Genomic DNA, 18,078 nt, shown 5'->3' on the forward strand with positions numbered 1-18,078 from the left:
CCCTCTCCCACAGAATAAGACACCAGTATTCAAAATGCCACATAGTACCCTTTTCTACCTCATTTGAATTTCTTTGTCAAATCTCCCCCATCAGTCCTAGTCATATTTATTTTATATACTATAGAATTAATCAACCCCCAATAGAGACTAAACTACCTTTTATGCTCAAGTGGGAACAAGATCTTAGCATACAGCTCTCAGTACAAAGATGGCGACACTGCTGCACCACAATATTTAAAGACAGCCATCAGGTTACACTAGTTGAATCTTATTTTAAAATATTACGTAGGACCTACCTGGTTTCTACTAGGGTCTATTATCTATATCCCACTTCCTCTCCGCTCTGCTTTAGAGCATGCCCTGACCTTGGATCCACATTACAAATATGATGGACGTGCCCCAAGGTAACTTCCTTTTGGTCAGAATTCTACCTCATTGATAGGGTAACATCCATTTCATTCCCCAAGAAACCATCCCTTCTATTAGCTAACAAACCTCGAAGCTGCCCCAACAAAATTCACAATCTTTCTCAATACAAATGCATGGATCCATATTGCTTTGAAATGGAAATCGGCACTAATCTCAGTGGATATGGTCTGACACTATACAGGGATTATGGAAGACCTCGGAGCCCTGGATCAGCTTTCAACATTTCGGGCATTCAAACTTCACTGAACCCTTTACCCCAGATATATGACTCTCTGGCAAGGTCTTACTTCACTTTTCATGTCATCTAATTGTGTCTCTCTTGGGTCATTCCAACCCTCCTATTCTATTACTTTTACTCAGTTTTTATATATCTTGCGACTAATCAATCTGTTCAAAGATTGTGTAGATCCTTTGCTCCTAGCCTTTTTTTGTATGGCTATCAACAACCTCTTGTGTGGGGACTAATAGGCCATTATAGCCAATGTACTTTTTTGAAAATCTTAAATAGAAACATTTGAGAAAAAAAAAATGTCACCTAACAGTTGGGGACTCTGTTGAGCTTAAATTTACATCTCTGAGGGCTTCCTCCATATCCTGCTTCTAAAGGTAATTAAAGGAACAGTGTCACGAAAAAAATTTTTTTTACATCAGTTTGATTTTAGTGTTTTATTAAAAACTTTTATATTTATTTGTGTGTTTGTGTTTTACTTTTTTTTATTTTTGAACTTTTTCTTCCCTATGGCGGCTGCCATTTTTTTTTCCATTTCTGTATGTGTCGATTAACGACACATACAGACATGGAATACGGCAGCTACATTCCCATAGTGAATGCGAACGGGGCCCGTTCCATTCACTATGCTGTACGCCGTCTGTGTGGGAACGGTGCATGCGCCGCTCCCACACAGTCCAAGTTGAACTGTGCGCCGTCCGGCGCCATTTTCCTGTAGACCGGAAGTCGCGGCCGGACATTAAGATTACTACTTCTGGTCGCGGCTTCCGGACTTGTGCACTTGGAGCGGCGGTAGCAGACGGAGCGGACAGACCGGAGGGAGCGGCGGCGACTGGAGCAGGTAAGTTATTTCTATGTATGTTCGTGTTTTACTGTGTGTTTACTAGTGTATGTCAATCCACTACACTGTGTGTTAGCTCAAAAAATGGAGACACACAGTGTAGGAGGTTTGACCGTTCAATCCCCTCGTTTCTCCCGGCACTAGCCAGGATAAAGGAGGGGGGGATTCTGAGAGCTCACTAGAGCGAGTGAGTTTTCCCAAATTTTGCAGCATAAAGCAATGTGGTTGCTTTACCACATGCAATGCTGAAATTTTGGGAATTGCTCCATCTAGTGACCAGCACTGGGAAGTGTTATAAATTAGAATCTAATTTATAATATTTCCTGACTAGTGAAAAAAAGTAAAAAATTAGAACAATGTTTAATCATTTTTACACTAACTGTTCAATTAAAAAATTAAAAAAATAAAATAAAATAAATCGCAACACATTCCCTTTAAGGTATTAGAGAATTGTGTTTCTTTAGTAATTCACTTTGGTACTATTCTGGTAGCTACAAAAGTATCATGGATTGACATTGAATTATTCTTCTTACAGAATAGAAAAACTCAAGTTTGGCATATAAAGCACAGAATTGCATAAGAATCATATAATCTTGTCATATATAGTCAGTAATTTGGAACATATGACCTGTCAATTTTAAATTAATAACATTACAATATTAGTCAAATGTAATTAAGTAAATTCATATCTATGAAATGAAAATGATAAAATGCCCTAAATGAACTCCATGAGAATCAACTACACACACATTGGATTTTTCCCCTCTGTCTACCTGTCGTCTGTCTCTTTATTAAAACAAGGGATACTGACAGGAGTAGTTTAGATGACTCATAGGCAATAATATAATTATCTTAGCACTATACATATAGTTCAATGGAAAAAACAACAACATCATATGTCTTGTTAGTACTCATGGATGTCAAAATGGGAGGTCCCATGCTCGGGAACCCCCTCTTTTAGCCAGAGTTGAGAGCTAATAAGCAAAAGCAGCCCGTTCCCTGTCCCAACATGTTGTATCACATAGTCAGCCATTCATTTGAATGGCCAGCATGTAATATTACAGTGGCAGCCCCCCTAGCGATGACAGTTGATCTCCAGGAATTCCAGGAGTCAGAGTCACTCATGAGACAACCCAATTTCAATATAAATTTTTATCATTCTTTTTTTCCTTTTTTTTATATACCATTTGTTTTGGTCTCACCTTCTATGTACTTGCAATACAAGAACAAATTGCTGTATGGCCCAATACATTTTATTTTCAGAGAAGGTGGGAACAAACTGAAATACTGAGTATACTGACTTGTAACACAATGATAATAAAATCTTAACTGTGTTCTCCAGATTAAGGTAAAGCTAAGAATAAGAAATGTCTAAGGGCCATAATCCATCCCTGCCTCCTAAGAAAAGCATTCTATTTGCCTTTCTCTAGACACGCTTCACAGACTGTTTATGCATTATACAGCGTAAACAATTTGGGTTCAGTGAGAGAAAATGACTATGTTTTAGTAACGGCAATATATTTGAGTTTACAAATTATTATTTTTTCCTGTTCAGAGAAGCCAAATGCTGATTACCACATGTCCATAGCTATTGATGATGCTTACACACGTAGTCTCATTAATTTTAATGGACATATTTGTTTCTTTATGTGACAATCAACCAAGGACATTTACCTAATTAGATTTCCAACTTGGATTATACCCTGCAGCAACTGTTAGTATGCACTGAAGTTATTGTTTGACCAAGCGAATTTGCTTAGCCTTAAATGTGCTAAAGCCTGCTCTAAATCCCCCAATTACCTGCAAAAATGTTGTAGCAGTAATTATAGTTATCATTATTCACTGGCAACATAGTCATACTGCTTATGCATGTGCTCAAATGCATCACATAGTTTTGACATATTAGGCTCTGTTACCATGTTACCATCTGCTTCGGAGGCTTCATTAGGGGCCTCCATTGCAAATTCCATCTTTTTGTCAGACAAAATTGCGCAGCATGCTGCGTTATATTGTCCAGCAAAACTATGGACACCATGACGGAAACTCGACAGAACCCATTAAAATCAATGGGTTCTGGCAAAAGGGGTTAAAGGGGTTGCCCACTTTACTTTAATATGTGTTAAATGAGTCTGAAATGTGATGCCATGTAACTTACTAATTGATCTTCATTATGGGAAAAATAGAAGTTGAATCCAGCGCTTCAAATGTGCCAATAGGAGGGTGATACATAACTGAACACTCCCCTAATTATTTAAATGTAGTATGATGCGCTCTACTAGTCATAGTGGTGCATACTGCATGTCCAGTAATGGGTAGTGTAGTGTCACATGTTGAAGACAGACCAATTATATTATGTTATTTCACACACTATTTCCAGCCCCTGTTTGAATCTGATAGGGCACCTGTACTATATGAGACTTGTTGTTCTACAGCACACACAAGCCATGAGTAAGGACGGAGGAACCGTCAGAAACGCGTAGGCTTTCTATACCCAACCCCTGATGTCACTGTACAATTTTTTAATCGATAAGAAATAAAGATTGGACGTTTTATTCTGAAGAGCTAGATTCAACGTCTATTTTTCCTACGAATACATGTCAGCCATGAGGTAAATCCGAGCGCTACACAGGAGACCCATAGCAGCAGTTGTGAGCTGGAATAATGTTTTCATATTTTTCATGATCTTCATTTTCCATCTGGTGCCATTTACGATTCTGAAGTAGCACTGCCCTGCATGTAAAAAATGATAGACCAGGGTCTTCTCGTCCGTGTGACGTCATAGAGAAAAAGTCACATGATATACACATGTGACCGATTCATCCATTGTCTCTGGCTGTGATTTAATATACTCTGTTGTCCAAACACTAGTGGAAGGATTGTAGATGATCGGCTGTAATTTATCCAATACAGGACATCGAGATACCATCCCATTTATGGGGACTTGTGCTGTTTTACTCCTTACTATTTTTTGGGTCACATGGACAAGGACACCAGAAATGGACAGTGGTAGAAATTACGTCTTAACCTTAAAATTCAAACCAATGAGAAACTGCAATATAATATATTCCCTAATATGTTCCCAACTCTTAAATATAAAACACAAATTGCCTGGATCACAATCATAAAATTATTACTTTATCATCACTTCATCTCAAGCCTGTCATGTAAACAAATCTTTCTTTTATCTTTGTAGGAATGTGATGGTATTGCATATACATAAATGATTCTGGTATGGAGGATTTATAACCTGCAAGTGCAACCCTTATACTAAGAAGCAAAAATCATGAAGACTTTTTCCAGCCTTCAATTGGTTGTTTTGGCCTTATTTTCCAAAGGAGTTTTGCTTTCTTCAAGTGACCACAACTTTGTGAGGAAAGAGATCAAGTTTGAGGGTGATCTTGTTTTAGGAGGTCTATTTCCAATAAAAGAAAAGGGCACAGGATTAGAAGAATGTGGAAGGATTAATGAAGATCGAGGTATACAGCGCCTGGAAGCTATGTTGTTTGCAATTGATCATATTAACCGAGACAGTATGCTTCTTCCTGGAGTAAAATTAGGTGTTCACATTTTAGATACTTGTTCAAGGGACACCTATGCACTGGAACAATCCTTGGAGTTTGTCAGGGCTTCATTGACAAAGGTGGATGAAGCTGAATACGTGTGTCCAGATGGTTCACTTGCCATTCAAGGGAACAGTCCATTACTTATTGCTGGAGTGATTGGTGGTTCATATAGCAGTGTATCTATACAGGTAAGCAATTTAATGTATTTATTTGCTAAAAGCAATAAAAAGTCATATATATATATTTGAACATCAAAAATTTATTATATAATAAAATGAGTAATATTATTTGTTCATGAAAAGGACTCTAGCAATTGAAGCCCTATTGTATCTTTCCCTAACATGTCAGAGTTGAATGATCTCTGCCAATAAAAAGCTCAGCTCAAATTTCCATTTCAAGCTTTGATGACCTGTGAATATGGTTCCAGTAAAATGAGAAGGGCATCCTTGTGCTGAACAAGTACTTCTCTTTAGCTTTCTTAAGATGTAGAACCTAGTCCTGTGTTCTCTTGATGGGCTGCTCTGTGTTGAGATCTTAGTGTAATGTGTTTGAGATGTGCAGGTACAGAAAACTAGAATTTTACTAGATTTAAAGGGGTTCTGTCATTACATTTTCACCTACCAAACCGCTAATACCACCATATAGGGAAGGATGATAGCTTTTCAAACATACCTATGTTGCCAAATCAAGCCATCATGAACCCTACAAAAGTGCATTTATTCTTCTGGGCATTGTATGCAAATGAACACTAAAGTGTCCTGCAATCTCAGCATAAAGCACAAAGAATGCAGGACACCTCCTGAATTGCAGGACTCTGCAGGTCTCATTTGCATACAGTGCCAGGAGGAATAAAAGCACTGTTTTATGGATCATGATAGTCTGACTTGTGAAACATGTGTGGTAACGCGGGCACCGAGTCACGGTGGGCGGGGCTCTCAGAGCTGAAGTTGGTATTCGCGCCCTTTGGTCACGGTGGCGCACTTTCTCTCTCCCGCGCCTCGGGCCGCAGAACCAGTGAAATAAGTGGTGCTTGTAGGATACACTGTTCTCTGTCCCCTGGGATGTTATGTGGTGTACCCCGAATAAGGATGTTCCAGGAGACAGGGTTCAATAAACTTTCACAGTAGTTTTACTGGGCACAATATGCTTGGTGGTTACTTTTGATACAGAGGCAATGTCTTTAAAGAGGCTCTGTCACCAGATTTTGCAACCCCTATCTGCTATTGCAGCAGATAGGCGCTGCAATGTAGATTACAGTAACGTTTTTATTTAAAAAAAACGAGCATTTTTGGCCAAGTTATGACCATTTTTGTAGTTATGCAAATGAGGCTTGCAAAAGTCCAAGTGGGTGTGTTTAAAAGTAAAAGTCCAAGTGGGTGTGTATTATGTGCGTACATCGGGGCGTTTTTAATACTTTTACTAGCTGGGCGCTCTGATGAGAAGTAACATCCTCTTCTCTTCAGAACGCCCAGCTTGTGACAGTGCAGATCTGTGACGTCACTCACAGGTCCTGCATCGTGACGGCCACATCGGCACCAGAGGCTACAGTTGATTCTGCAGCAGCATCAGCGTTTGCAGGTAAGTCGATCTTACCTGCAAACGCTGATGCTGCTGCAGAATCAACTGTAGCCTCTGCTGCCGATGTGGCCGTCACGATGCAGGACCTGTGAGTGACGTCACAGATCTGCACTGTCAGAAGCTGGGCGTTCTGAAGAGAAGAGGATGTTACTTCTCTTCACAGCGCCCAGCTAGTAAAAGTATTAAAAACGCCCCGATGTACGCACCTAATACACGCCCACTTGGACTTTTACTTTTAAACACACCCACTTGGACTTTTGCAAGCCTCATTTGCATAACTACAAAAATGGTCATAACTTGGCCAAAAATGCTCGTTTTTTAAAAATAAAAACGTTACTGTAATCTACATTGCAGCGCCTATCTGCTGCAATAGCAGATAGGGGTTGCAAAATCTGGTGACAGAGCCTCTTTAAGTAGTATAAACATATCACAGGGTATTGCAAATGGTGGTACCTGCTTCACCTCCCTGACTGTCTGTAATTCCTCCAAGTGTGCTGTGAGCTCTGCTCCTCTTTCTTCTCTATACTGTGCTGGAAGGTGTGCTGCTGACTGTCCCTATCCAGTTGCACTATCACAGAGGTATGGTGTCCCTTGGGGATTCTAGGCTGTGTGCAAGCTCCTTGCTTTGCTCTAGGCACTCTCAGTAGTGTCCAAGCTCCTTGTCTGGCTTCTGTGCCACATGCAACACACACTGACCTGCACTCCTTTCACTTCCACATGGCTGTAGCTATTCCTCTCACAGAATTCCTCTCAGTTCCACATGTCTGCTGCAGCATCTCCCTGAATCCAACTTTAGACACTGACTTGTCTGCTCTCCTCTACCTGCTCGCTGCTGCACACTTCTCCTCACTTCTCCACTGTGCTGCTCCACACTGCCGCACTGCGTGAGGTTTGTTCCTCTGTCCCCAGCTAGCTACACCTCTCCCCTCTCTCTGGAGAATACATCTTAAAGGTCAAGCAGCCCATTTATGTTTCTGCTGAGTCATATAGGGAAGTGAATTCCGTACCAACCATGATTATAGAATAAATCACATTAAAACCTGCATACTAAAGCAACAGTACAATAACAGTAAATAAACAGCAATTTTCCTGGGTATCACATTTGTCCCCGGTAAAATCAGGGTCGTCCCCAACACTGTCTCCCCTGCAACGAAAACGGGACAAAAATATGCAATATAACATATTCACATATCAAAGGTAAACTTTGCATCATAACAGAAAATGTCCATAGTGCATTCCTGAAATGCAAAAATATTAAGGCAATACTGTAAAACTAGTGTCTCTCAATATATCCAGCAACAACGTCCATATGGCAAGACATCTTCTGGCGCCATTTGCAAGGCGCATGGTACAGCCGACAATCCTTGCGATGCACTTCAATAGACTCAATAGAGATGTGGCGCAACGTGCGCAACATGGGTTTCAAAATAAAGTTCAGGACAGTCTCTGGGTTTCAAAAATCAAATCAAGGCTGCATCAGCCAACTGGGGGGTCAATGTAACTATAGGGCTCCATAGAAAGTCTGTAGCATAGAAATGTCTATTCAGTCACAGTATCGTTCAGGCATTTTACCTTTGGTGGCTCTCTCTGACCTTCTAGGAGGATCACAAGTAGTAGGGGGCTGAGAGTCAATAAGTTCACAGTAGCTCGGAACAAATTCTGGGTGGGACTCAATTGGCACACTTTGGCTAGGGACAACTTGTGGGACACCTAGTTGCATCCAAGGACCGAAAGGCCAGCCAAACGGGAACAAGTTACCTGCATTTTCAATGGGTGACTCCAGTCTTCCCTCAGAGAGTGTCTCATCTGGAATGGTTTCCTCTCTAGAATCCTTCAACAGGCAAAGTTTCAGCTGATTACAGTGTACCACCTTGGTACTCTCTACGTTTTCTTTTTCAATCTCGTAGATTTCTATTTCTGGATGAGGAATGGCTTTCACAGTGTACGGCCTTGGTTCCCAATAGTCATCTAGCTTGCTGGTTCTGTGGTTCTTCTTTAACCAGACTTGATCTCCAACTTTCAAAGGTTCAGCGTTGGAATTGGAATTATAGTCCTCTTCTTGTCTCTGACGTACGACTTTCATCCGGTTCTCAACCATTTTGTTGGCTTCATTCAGGCGACGCTGATGGTCTGCTACCCAGTCTGTTCGTGGTAGTGGATTGATGGTATCGCTGACTTGAACTTCCATAGCTATATCAGATGGTAGTTTGCCTTGACGACCAAACATCAGGAAGTATGGAGTGTATCCGGTGGAACAATGGACGGTATTGTTGTACAAATAAGTTAGCTCTGGAAGAAGAATGGGCCAATCTGCTCTTCGATGAGTAGGCACAGTTTTCAGCATTTCTATCAGTGATGATCAGAGCATGGGTGAACCCAGTTCTGCTTGGCTCCAGCTTCACATGGTCAAGTGCAACTAATTCCAGCGGCTTATGACTCACAATAGGATGTAGTGGCGCTTTCTGGCCAGGTTGCTCTCTTCGGCTCACTGCACAAGAAGTACATTCTCGACACCATTTTTCAATGTCCTCTCTCATTCCAATCCAGAAGAACCATCTTCTTATAGTGGCTTCAGTCGTTTGACACCCAAAATGACCAGACTGGTCGTGGTAAGCTTCGAGGACTATGCTAGGGTCCTGCCGGGGCACCACAATCTGATTCACACGTTCATAAGTGATTGGATCTAGAGTGCGTCTGTATAGCTGACCCTTTCCTATGAATAGCCGTCTTCTCTGCCTTAACAGTTTCACCAACTCTGGATCGGCACTGATACGCTGACTCCTGATGAGTTTTCTTCCAGATTCAAGAAGGGTTTTTAAACTTTCCAAGACTCTGCTTTCTTTCTGGACCTGAGCCCAATGTACTTTCTCTGTTTGTAGGTTAACAGGCACTTGTTTAGATGGGGGCGGGGTTCGTCTCCTTGTTGTCATGGCATTTTGGTTGGCAAATTGTGCATAGCCACGCAGACCCATTCGTGCCCTGCACTGTATCATAGTCTCTGTACCTGGTTGCAGCAATATTGGTCGTCTGTCAGTCACTCGGACCTTGCAAATTTCTCCATCTAGGTTGGCAAATTTCTGGTGTCCATGCGACAAGCAGAGAGTTTGCTGGATTACTCTTCTTTCTGACGATGGGGCTAAGCCCAGATCCTTCTTTAGGGCCACCATGAGTTCTACAAAACAGTTCTGCAGCACATTCATGCCTAGGACCACTGGGGGAAATTCGTCATCATGAACGTCAACCACTATCAGGCCTTGTTGTGGGAGTTCGGTCTGTCCAACTCTGAATGTTGGCTCCCAATATCCTTGATGGGGAATGATCTGTCCATTACTGGCTATAACATTAATCCATGTTTCTGGACTTTTCAATAGCTGATCTAGGTTCCAATGTCGTTCATAATGTGACACTTGTATTGTTGTCACCTGCGAACCGGTATCTAACAATGCTGCAAACGGGATTCCATCTATCTGGATAGTGACCACAGGACAGCGCCCAATGTATCGGGGAATCCACTCTGACTGATCTGGACCTATGCGCTCTCCTCCCGAGGGTTGGTCCTTGGCCTGGGGAGATTCACATTTAAATGCTGGCATTCTCGCTCAATGTGACCACTTCTCCTACACCGCCTGCAAATGGGTCTTCCTTGGGAATCAAACTGGTCAGTGGGCATTCTCCCAAAATTTCTATAACTGTCCCCACCGGGGCTGTAATGTTGCCTACCTCTCGGAGACCAGCGATCTTCATCTTGTCGGCGTTGCTGTTTAAGTTCTCTCAGCTCCCGGCACATTTCTGTCAGATCTTTAGCCAGTTCTGCAACCTGCACTTGCAACTCCTTTGCCACATCCTGCACCTGTGCCTGAGCACACTGCGTGACAATTTCTGTGATACCAGACATTGGCGCTGCACCGTTGGGGTTCTGTTCATGGGCGGGTTTGGACTGGGTTGGACTCTGATTCGGTCCCTAGGACTCTGATGGCCATCTATTTAAAGTCTAGGAACGAGCTGTCAGGGTTCTGCAGTGCTAAGATTCTCAATTGCGTCTTTGTAGCTTCTTTCCTTGCTCCTTCAACGAATTGATCCCTCAGGGTATTGTCTGTATTCAGCACTTCATGTGGATCCACTTGATTAATAGCATGCAACGCTTCCTGCAAACTGAGGGCAAAATTACATAACGACTCACCAGGCTGTTGCTTCGTGCCAAAGAACCGCATCTTTAGTTCAGACATAGTCCGGGTATCAAAGGTAGTGCTCAGCCGCTAAAAAATCCGTTCCACTGTTCGTTTTTCAGTGTGAGGCCAGGTCTTCACCTCCCTCAAGGCTGCTCCTCCTAACTGACCGATCAGCATTTCCACTTTTTGCTCTACGGTAACCAGGTATAGCCGGAACATGGCTTGCATCTTCTCCTTGAAGTCTCTCAGGCTGTTTGCATCTCCATTATAGTTGGGGAGCCAGGGCGCTCCAAAATAATATGGCATCGTTATTGCCATTGCGTGCGCTGTGCTGGGGGTCCCACTGCTGCCAGGCAGTTCACGATCTCCCTCCATCGACATCTTATCAGAGACCTTCCGGTCGTGCTGTCTTTACTTAACAACAGTCTGTCCCTGCAGACAATACGGAGCAAGAAAACAGTGCAGTCATCCACTTACTGTCACACACAGAGCGATCTCACAGTCCTGCGCTCTCCAAGCGAATCGCGGCTTCCTTCACAAGATGGCTGCCGCAGGACCACCTGTTTAAGGTTACACCTCGTGGTACATCCTGTTTGTGATGCCAATTTGTGGTAACGCGGGCGCCGAGTCGCGGCGGGCGGGGCTCTCTGAGCTGAAGTTGGTATTCGCGCCCTTTGGTCACGGTGGCGCACTTTCTCTCTCCCGCGCCTCGGGCCGCAGAACCAGTGAAATAAGTGGTGCTTGTAGGATACACTGTTCTCTGTCCCCTGGGATGTTATGTGGTGTACCCCGAATAAGGATGTTCCAGGAGACAGGGTTCAATAAAGTTTAACAGTAGTCTTACTGGGCACAATATGCTTGGTGGTTACTTTTGTTATAGAGACAATGTCTTTAAGTAGTATAAACATATCACAGGGTATTGCAAATTGTGGTACCTGCTTCACCTCCCTGAATCTGTCTGTAAATCCTCCAAGTGTGCTGTGAGCTCTGCTCCTCTTTCTTCTCTATACTGTGCTGGAAGGTGCGCTGCTGACTGTCCCAATCCAGTTGCACTATCACAGAGGAATGGTGTCCCTTGGGGATTCTAGGCTGTGTGCAAGCTCCTTGCTTTGCTCTAGGCACTCAGTAGTGTCCAAGCTCCTTGTCTGGCTTCTGTGCCACATGCAACACACACTGACCTGCACTCCTTTCACTTCCACATGGCTGTAGCTGATCCTCTCACAGAATTCCTCTCAGCTCCACATGTCTGCTGCAGCATCTCCCTGAATCCAACTTTAGACACTGACTTGTCTGCTCTCCTCTGCCTGCTCGCTGCTGCACACTTCTCCTCACTTCTCCACTGCGCTGCTCCACACACTGCACTGGGTGAGGTTTGTTCCTCTGTCCCCAGCTAGCTACACCCCTCCCCTCTCTCTGGAGAATACATCTTAAAGAGGCTCTGTCACCAGATTTTGCAACCCCTATCTGCTATTGCAGCAGATCGGCGCTGCAATGTAGATTACAGTAACGTTTTTATTTTTTAAAAACGAGCATTTTTGTCCAAGTTATGACCATTTTTGTATTTATGCAAATGAGGCTTGCAAAAGTCCAAGTGGGCGTGTTTAACGTAAAAGTCCAAGTGGGCGTGTATTATGTGCGTACATCGGGGCGTTTTTACTACTTTTACTAGCTGGGCGTTCTGACGAGAAGTATCATCCACTTCTCTTCAGAACGCCCAGCTTCTGGCAGTGCAGACACACAGGGTGTTCTCGGGAGATCACGCTGTGACGTCACTCAAAGGTCCTGCATCGTGTCGGACGAGCGAGGACACATCGGCACCAGAGGCTACAGTTGATTCTGCAGCAGCATCGGCGTTTGCAGGTAAGTCGATGTAGCTACTTACCTGCAAACGCCGATGCTGCTGCAGAATCAACTGTAGCCTCTGGTGCCGATGTGTCCTCGCTCGTCCGACACGATGCAGGACCTGGGGCAGGAAGTGAGTGACGTCACAGCGTGATCTCTCGAGAACACGCTGTGTCTGTGCACTGCCAGAAGCTGGGCGTTGTGTAGAGAAGTGGATGATACTTCTATACACAACGCCCAGCTAGTAAATTAAGTAAAAACGCCCCGATGTAACGAACACAATACACGCCCAGTTGTACTTTTACTTTAAACACGCCCAGTTGTACTTTAGACAGCCTCATTTACATAAATATAAAAATGGTCATAACTTGGCCAAAAATGCTCGTTTAAAGACAAACAAAAAAAAACGTTACTCTTATCTCCATTGCAGCGCCGATCTGCTGCAATAGGAGATAGGGGTTGCAAAATCTGGTGACAGAGCCTCTTTAAGATGTATTCTCCAGAGAGAGGGGAGGGGTGTAGCTAGCTGGGGACAGAGGAACAAACCTCACCCAGTGCAGTGTGTGGAGCAGCGCAGTGGAGAAGTGTGCAGCAGCGAGCAGGCAGAGGAGAGCAGACAAGTCAGTGTCTAAAGTTGGATTCAGGGAGATGCTGCAGCAGACATGTGGAGCTGAGAGGAATTCTGTGAGAGGATCAGCTACAGCCATGTGGAAGTGAAAGGAGTGCAGGTCAGTGTGTGTTGCATGTGGCACAGAAGCCAGACAAGGAGCTTGGACACTACTGAGTGCCTAGAGCAAAGCAAGGAGCTTGCATACAGCCTAGAATCCCCAAGGGACACCATTCCTCTGTGATAGTGCAACTGGATTGGGACAGTCAGCAGCGCACCTTCCAGCACAGTATAGAGAAGAAAGAGCAGAGCTCACAGCACACTTGGAGGATTTACAGACAGATTCAGGGAGGTGAAGGAGGTACCACCATTTGCAATACCCTGTGATATGTTTATACTACTTAAAGACATTGCCTCTATAACAAAAGTAACCACCAAGCATATTGTGCCCAGTAAGACTACTGTTAAAGTTTATTGAACCCTGTCTCCTGGAACATCCTTATTCGGGGTACACCACATAACATCCCAGGGGACAGAGAACAGTGTATCCTACAAGCACCACTTATTTCACTGGTTTTGCGGCCCGAGGCGCGGGAGAGAGAAAGTGCGCCACCGTGACCAAAGGGCGCGAATACCAACTTCAGCTCAGAGAGCCCCGCCCGCCGCGACTCGGCGCCCGCGTTACCACAAATTGGCGTCACGAACAGGATGTACCACGAGGTGTAACCTTAAACAGGTGGTCCTGCGGCAGCCATCTTGTGAAGGAAGCCGCGATTCGCTTGGAGAGCGCAGGACTGTGAGATCGCTCTGTGTGTGCGATCTGCTGCAATAGGAGATAGGGGTTGCAAAATCTGGTGACAGAGCCTCTTTAAAGGTCAAGCAGCCCATTTATGTTTCTGCTGAGTCATATAGGGAAGTGAATTCAGTACCAACCATGATTACAGAATAAAGCACATTAAAACCTGCATACTAAAGCAACAGTACAATGACAGTAAATAAACAGCAATTTTCCTGGGTATCACACATGGGTATGTTTGAAAACGAACCCTATATAGCGGTACAGGAGGTGAAAATGTGATGACAGCCTCCCTTTAATAGCATGGTCACCAAGCTTTAGGAGACTTGCTGTGGTGGATTTATGTCCTTAAGTCAATGATCAGCTGTGATGAACATGACTAAAGGACCTTTTACACCGGCCGACAATAGACCGGTGCAGTGAGCGCCGATAAACGAGACATCGTTGATCGTCGCTCGTTTTCTCCTGTCACACGGATCTATGGATGGGGACGAGCGGTCATTACTCCGATCGCTCATCCCCATCCATTATTATCATGTCGGCAGCATGTCTCCCTGTTTACACAGAGAGATGTGTTGCTGACAACGATAATCTTTTCGTTTTTTAAAACGATACGACCAGCAGATGACCCAGCGTTAGCTCGTTCGTCTGCTGATCGCTGCCCGGTTTACACAGGGCAATTATCGCAACGAGCATCTATGAACACTCGTCTGCACGATAATCGCCCAGTGTAAAAGGGCCTTAAGACTACAGATCATTTGGAGTTTAAATGTACACAATTTCTTTAAAAAAATGTACAGTGTTTTGCTGTACCTTTCATATCTCTTACTATAAGAGCACCTGAGAAGTTTTTAGATTTAGAATCAAATATATTCCATATGGCTTACAAATTCTAAATGAGAAAGGTAAATGTCAAGAAATCTTATTGTAGTATACACGGGAGCTGACAAGACTTTACCATGAGAAGGGACAGAGTGACATTTTTCATGATATATTCTAAGAATGTTTATTATCACTTCATCTCATGGCTGTCATGTAAAAAGATGGATATCAAGATATGAAGGAAACTACTCAATCCGATATCAGAAAGCAGACACTTAAGCAGACACTTAAGAAATTGAAAATTCTCCGACTGCAAGTAAGGTGCAATACAACTCATAATTTACTGATTCTATAAAAGTCTTAATAAAACAATAGAAACCCTATATTGTGGCCAACAAGCGTAATGGATAAATGCATTTTAATCAGGTCACCTAAATTTGAGGTGGATTCTAATATAAATCTTAGTATTATTTAATATAGTTCCATCATATACCACAGTCCAGTACACAGAATGTCCTTACTCACAGAAGCATAATAGCAAAATGGTGTGCTGTTCAATAACTTACACTGATTAAATTGCTATTATTTTGTATTAGGCGTCTCAGCAGGAGATTAAGAAGGGAGAACGGATAGTCCTGTATAAGGCAATCATACCAAGCTGGTCATAACTTTGCAGAAGAGACTTCTGGCTTGGTATGTTTGCCTTAGATATAGGGCCACCCACTCTACCTGCACAAACCCTCACTGGGAGATTTATACTTTGAGCTGTAGTCTCGATCTTTCTATATCTAGAGGTACACTTTGAATACTTAACCGCTTAAAGGGAATGTGTTGCCAGAAAAACATGTTTTTTTTAAAAAAATTAAACATTTAGTGTGTGGGTGATTAAACATGGTTCAAATTTTTTTTATTTTTTTCACGAGTCAGGAAATAGTCAGGAAATATTATAAATTAATTCTAATTTATAATACTACCCATTTTTGGTCACTAGATGGAGCTAGTTCCCAAAATTGCAGCATTGCAACATTGGGTTAAAAGCCCTCGCTCTAGTGAGCTCTCAGCATCCCCCCCTCCTTTATCCTGGCTAGTGCCGGGATAAACGAGGGGTTTGAAAGGTTTAACCTCCTACACTGTGTGTCGCCATTTTTTGAGGTAACCCACAGTGTAGTAGGTTTACATACAGTAGTAAACACACACAAACACTAACATACATTGAAATCTCTTACCTGCTCCTGCCGCCGCGGCTCCCTCCGGCCCGTCCGCTCCCTTTGCTGCCGCTGTTCCATGTGCACAAGTCCGGAAGCCGCGACCGGAAGTAGTAATATTACTGTCCGGCCGCGACTTCCGGTCCACAGGAAAATGGCGCCGGACGGCGCCAATTTCGAATAGGACTGTGTGGGAGCGGCGCATGCGCAGTTCCCACACAGACGCCGTACACGGCAGTCAATGGGACGGGAGCCGTTCGCAGTCCCTATGGGACTGTGGCTGCCGTACTCCATGTCTGTGTGTGTCGTTAATCGACACACACAGAAATGGAACAAAAAATGGCAGCCCCCATAGGGAAGAAAAAGTGTTAAAAATAAGAAAAAGTAAAACACAAACACACAAATGAATAAAAACGTTTTTATTAAAGCACTAACATCTTTAACATATAAAAAAAATTATTTGCCATGACACTGTTCCTTTAAGGACGCAGCCTAGTTTTGGCCATAAGGCTCAGAGGTCATTTTTTAAATCTGATATATTTCACTTTATGTGCTAATAACTTCGTAATGCTTATACCTATCCAAGCAATTCTGAGATTCTTTTCTCGTGAGACATTAGGCTTTATGTTAGTGGTAAAATGTGGTCGATACATTCAGTGTTTGTTTGTGGAAAATAGCAAAATTTAGAGAACATTTGGAAAAAATAGCATTTTCCTGAATTTAAATGTATCTGCTTGAAAAACAGATGGTTATACCACCCAAAATAGTTACTAGTTCACATTTCCCATATGTCTACTATATGTTGACATAATTTTTTGAACATTCTTTTCTTTTCTTTTTCTAGGACGTTACAAGGCTTAGAACATAAGCAGCAATTTCTCATATTTTGAATAAAATTTCAAAAGCCTCTTTTTTTTTAGGTACCAGTTCAGTTCTGAAGTGGCTTTGAGGGGCTTATGTATTAGAGACCCAATTTTAGAAACTAGACCCATCAAAGTATTCAAAACAGCATTTAGAAAGTTTATTAACCCTTTAGGTGTTTCATAGGAATTTAAAGAAAATTTACAAATTAGTTTTTTGTGTCAGAGAATCCTATTTATTCAATTTTTTTCTGTAAAACAGAAGGTTTTACCAGAGAAACACAACTCAATACTTATTGACCAGATTATGCATTTTTTTTAGAAATACCCCACATGTGGCCCTTGTGTGGTAATAGACTGAAGCACCGTCCTCTGAAGCAAAGGAGCACCTAGAGGCCTACTTTTTATTAGGCACCATGTCCGGTTTGAAGAGGTCTTGTGGTGCCAAAACAGTGGAAACCCCCCAAAAGTGACCCTATTTGGAAAACTACACCCCTCAAGAAACTTATTGAGGGGTATAGTGGGCATTTAGACCCCTCAGGTTTTTTGCTGCAATTTGTGGAATTTGGCTGTGCAATAGAAAATCTAATTTTGCAGATAAAAGATACAAATTTTTAATTTTGACAAGGAATAAAGAACAAAAAGCACCCCAACATTTGTAAAACAATATCTCCCGATTATGGCAATACCCCATATGTGGTTATACGCTGCTGGTTGGACAAACGGCAGAGCTCAGAATGGCAGGAGCGCTATTTGGCATGTCGATTTTGCTGGATTGGTTCCTGGGCACCATGTCGCATTTGCAGAGCTTCTGATGTACCAGTACAGGGGAAACCCCTTAAAAGTGACCCCATTTTGGAAACTAGACCCCTTGAGGAATTCATTGTAGTTTTCATGGGGTGCATGTAACTTTTTGATCTGTTTTTATTCTATTTTTTAAGAGGCGTAGTGACAAAAAAACAGCAATTCTACTATTGTTGTTTATTCTATTTTTTTACAGCGTTCACCGTGCGCTATAAATATATACTGCGGGGCGATACGATTACGGCGATACTATATGTTTATAGTTTTATGTCTTATGGCGTTTGCACTATAAAATATTTTAATAAAAAATCATTTACATTTTGTGTTGCCTTA

The 18,078-nt window shown here is 42.8% G+C and overlaps 1 protein-coding gene across 1 annotated transcript in view; it reads left to right on the top strand.

Moving 5' to 3' along the window:
- The window catches only part of GRM3 (glutamate metabotropic receptor 3), a 345,628-nt gene that overhangs the window by 203,810 nt on the left and 123,740 nt on the right, over positions 1-18,078 (top strand). The window contains exon 2 of the mRNA XM_075857369.1: positions 4,693-5,250. Coding sequence (XP_075713484.1) covers positions 4,783-5,250 — 468 coding nt within the window. The 5' untranslated portion in view covers positions 4,693-4,782. The remainder of the gene's footprint in view (positions 1-4,692; positions 5,251-18,078) is intronic.

Source organism: Rhinoderma darwinii, chromosome 3 (assembly GCF_050947455.1).
Source record: "Rhinoderma darwinii isolate aRhiDar2 chromosome 3, aRhiDar2.hap1, whole genome shotgun sequence".
In the NCBI taxonomy this organism is placed as follows: Eukaryota; Metazoa; Chordata; class Amphibia; order Anura; family Rhinodermatidae; genus Rhinoderma; species Rhinoderma darwinii.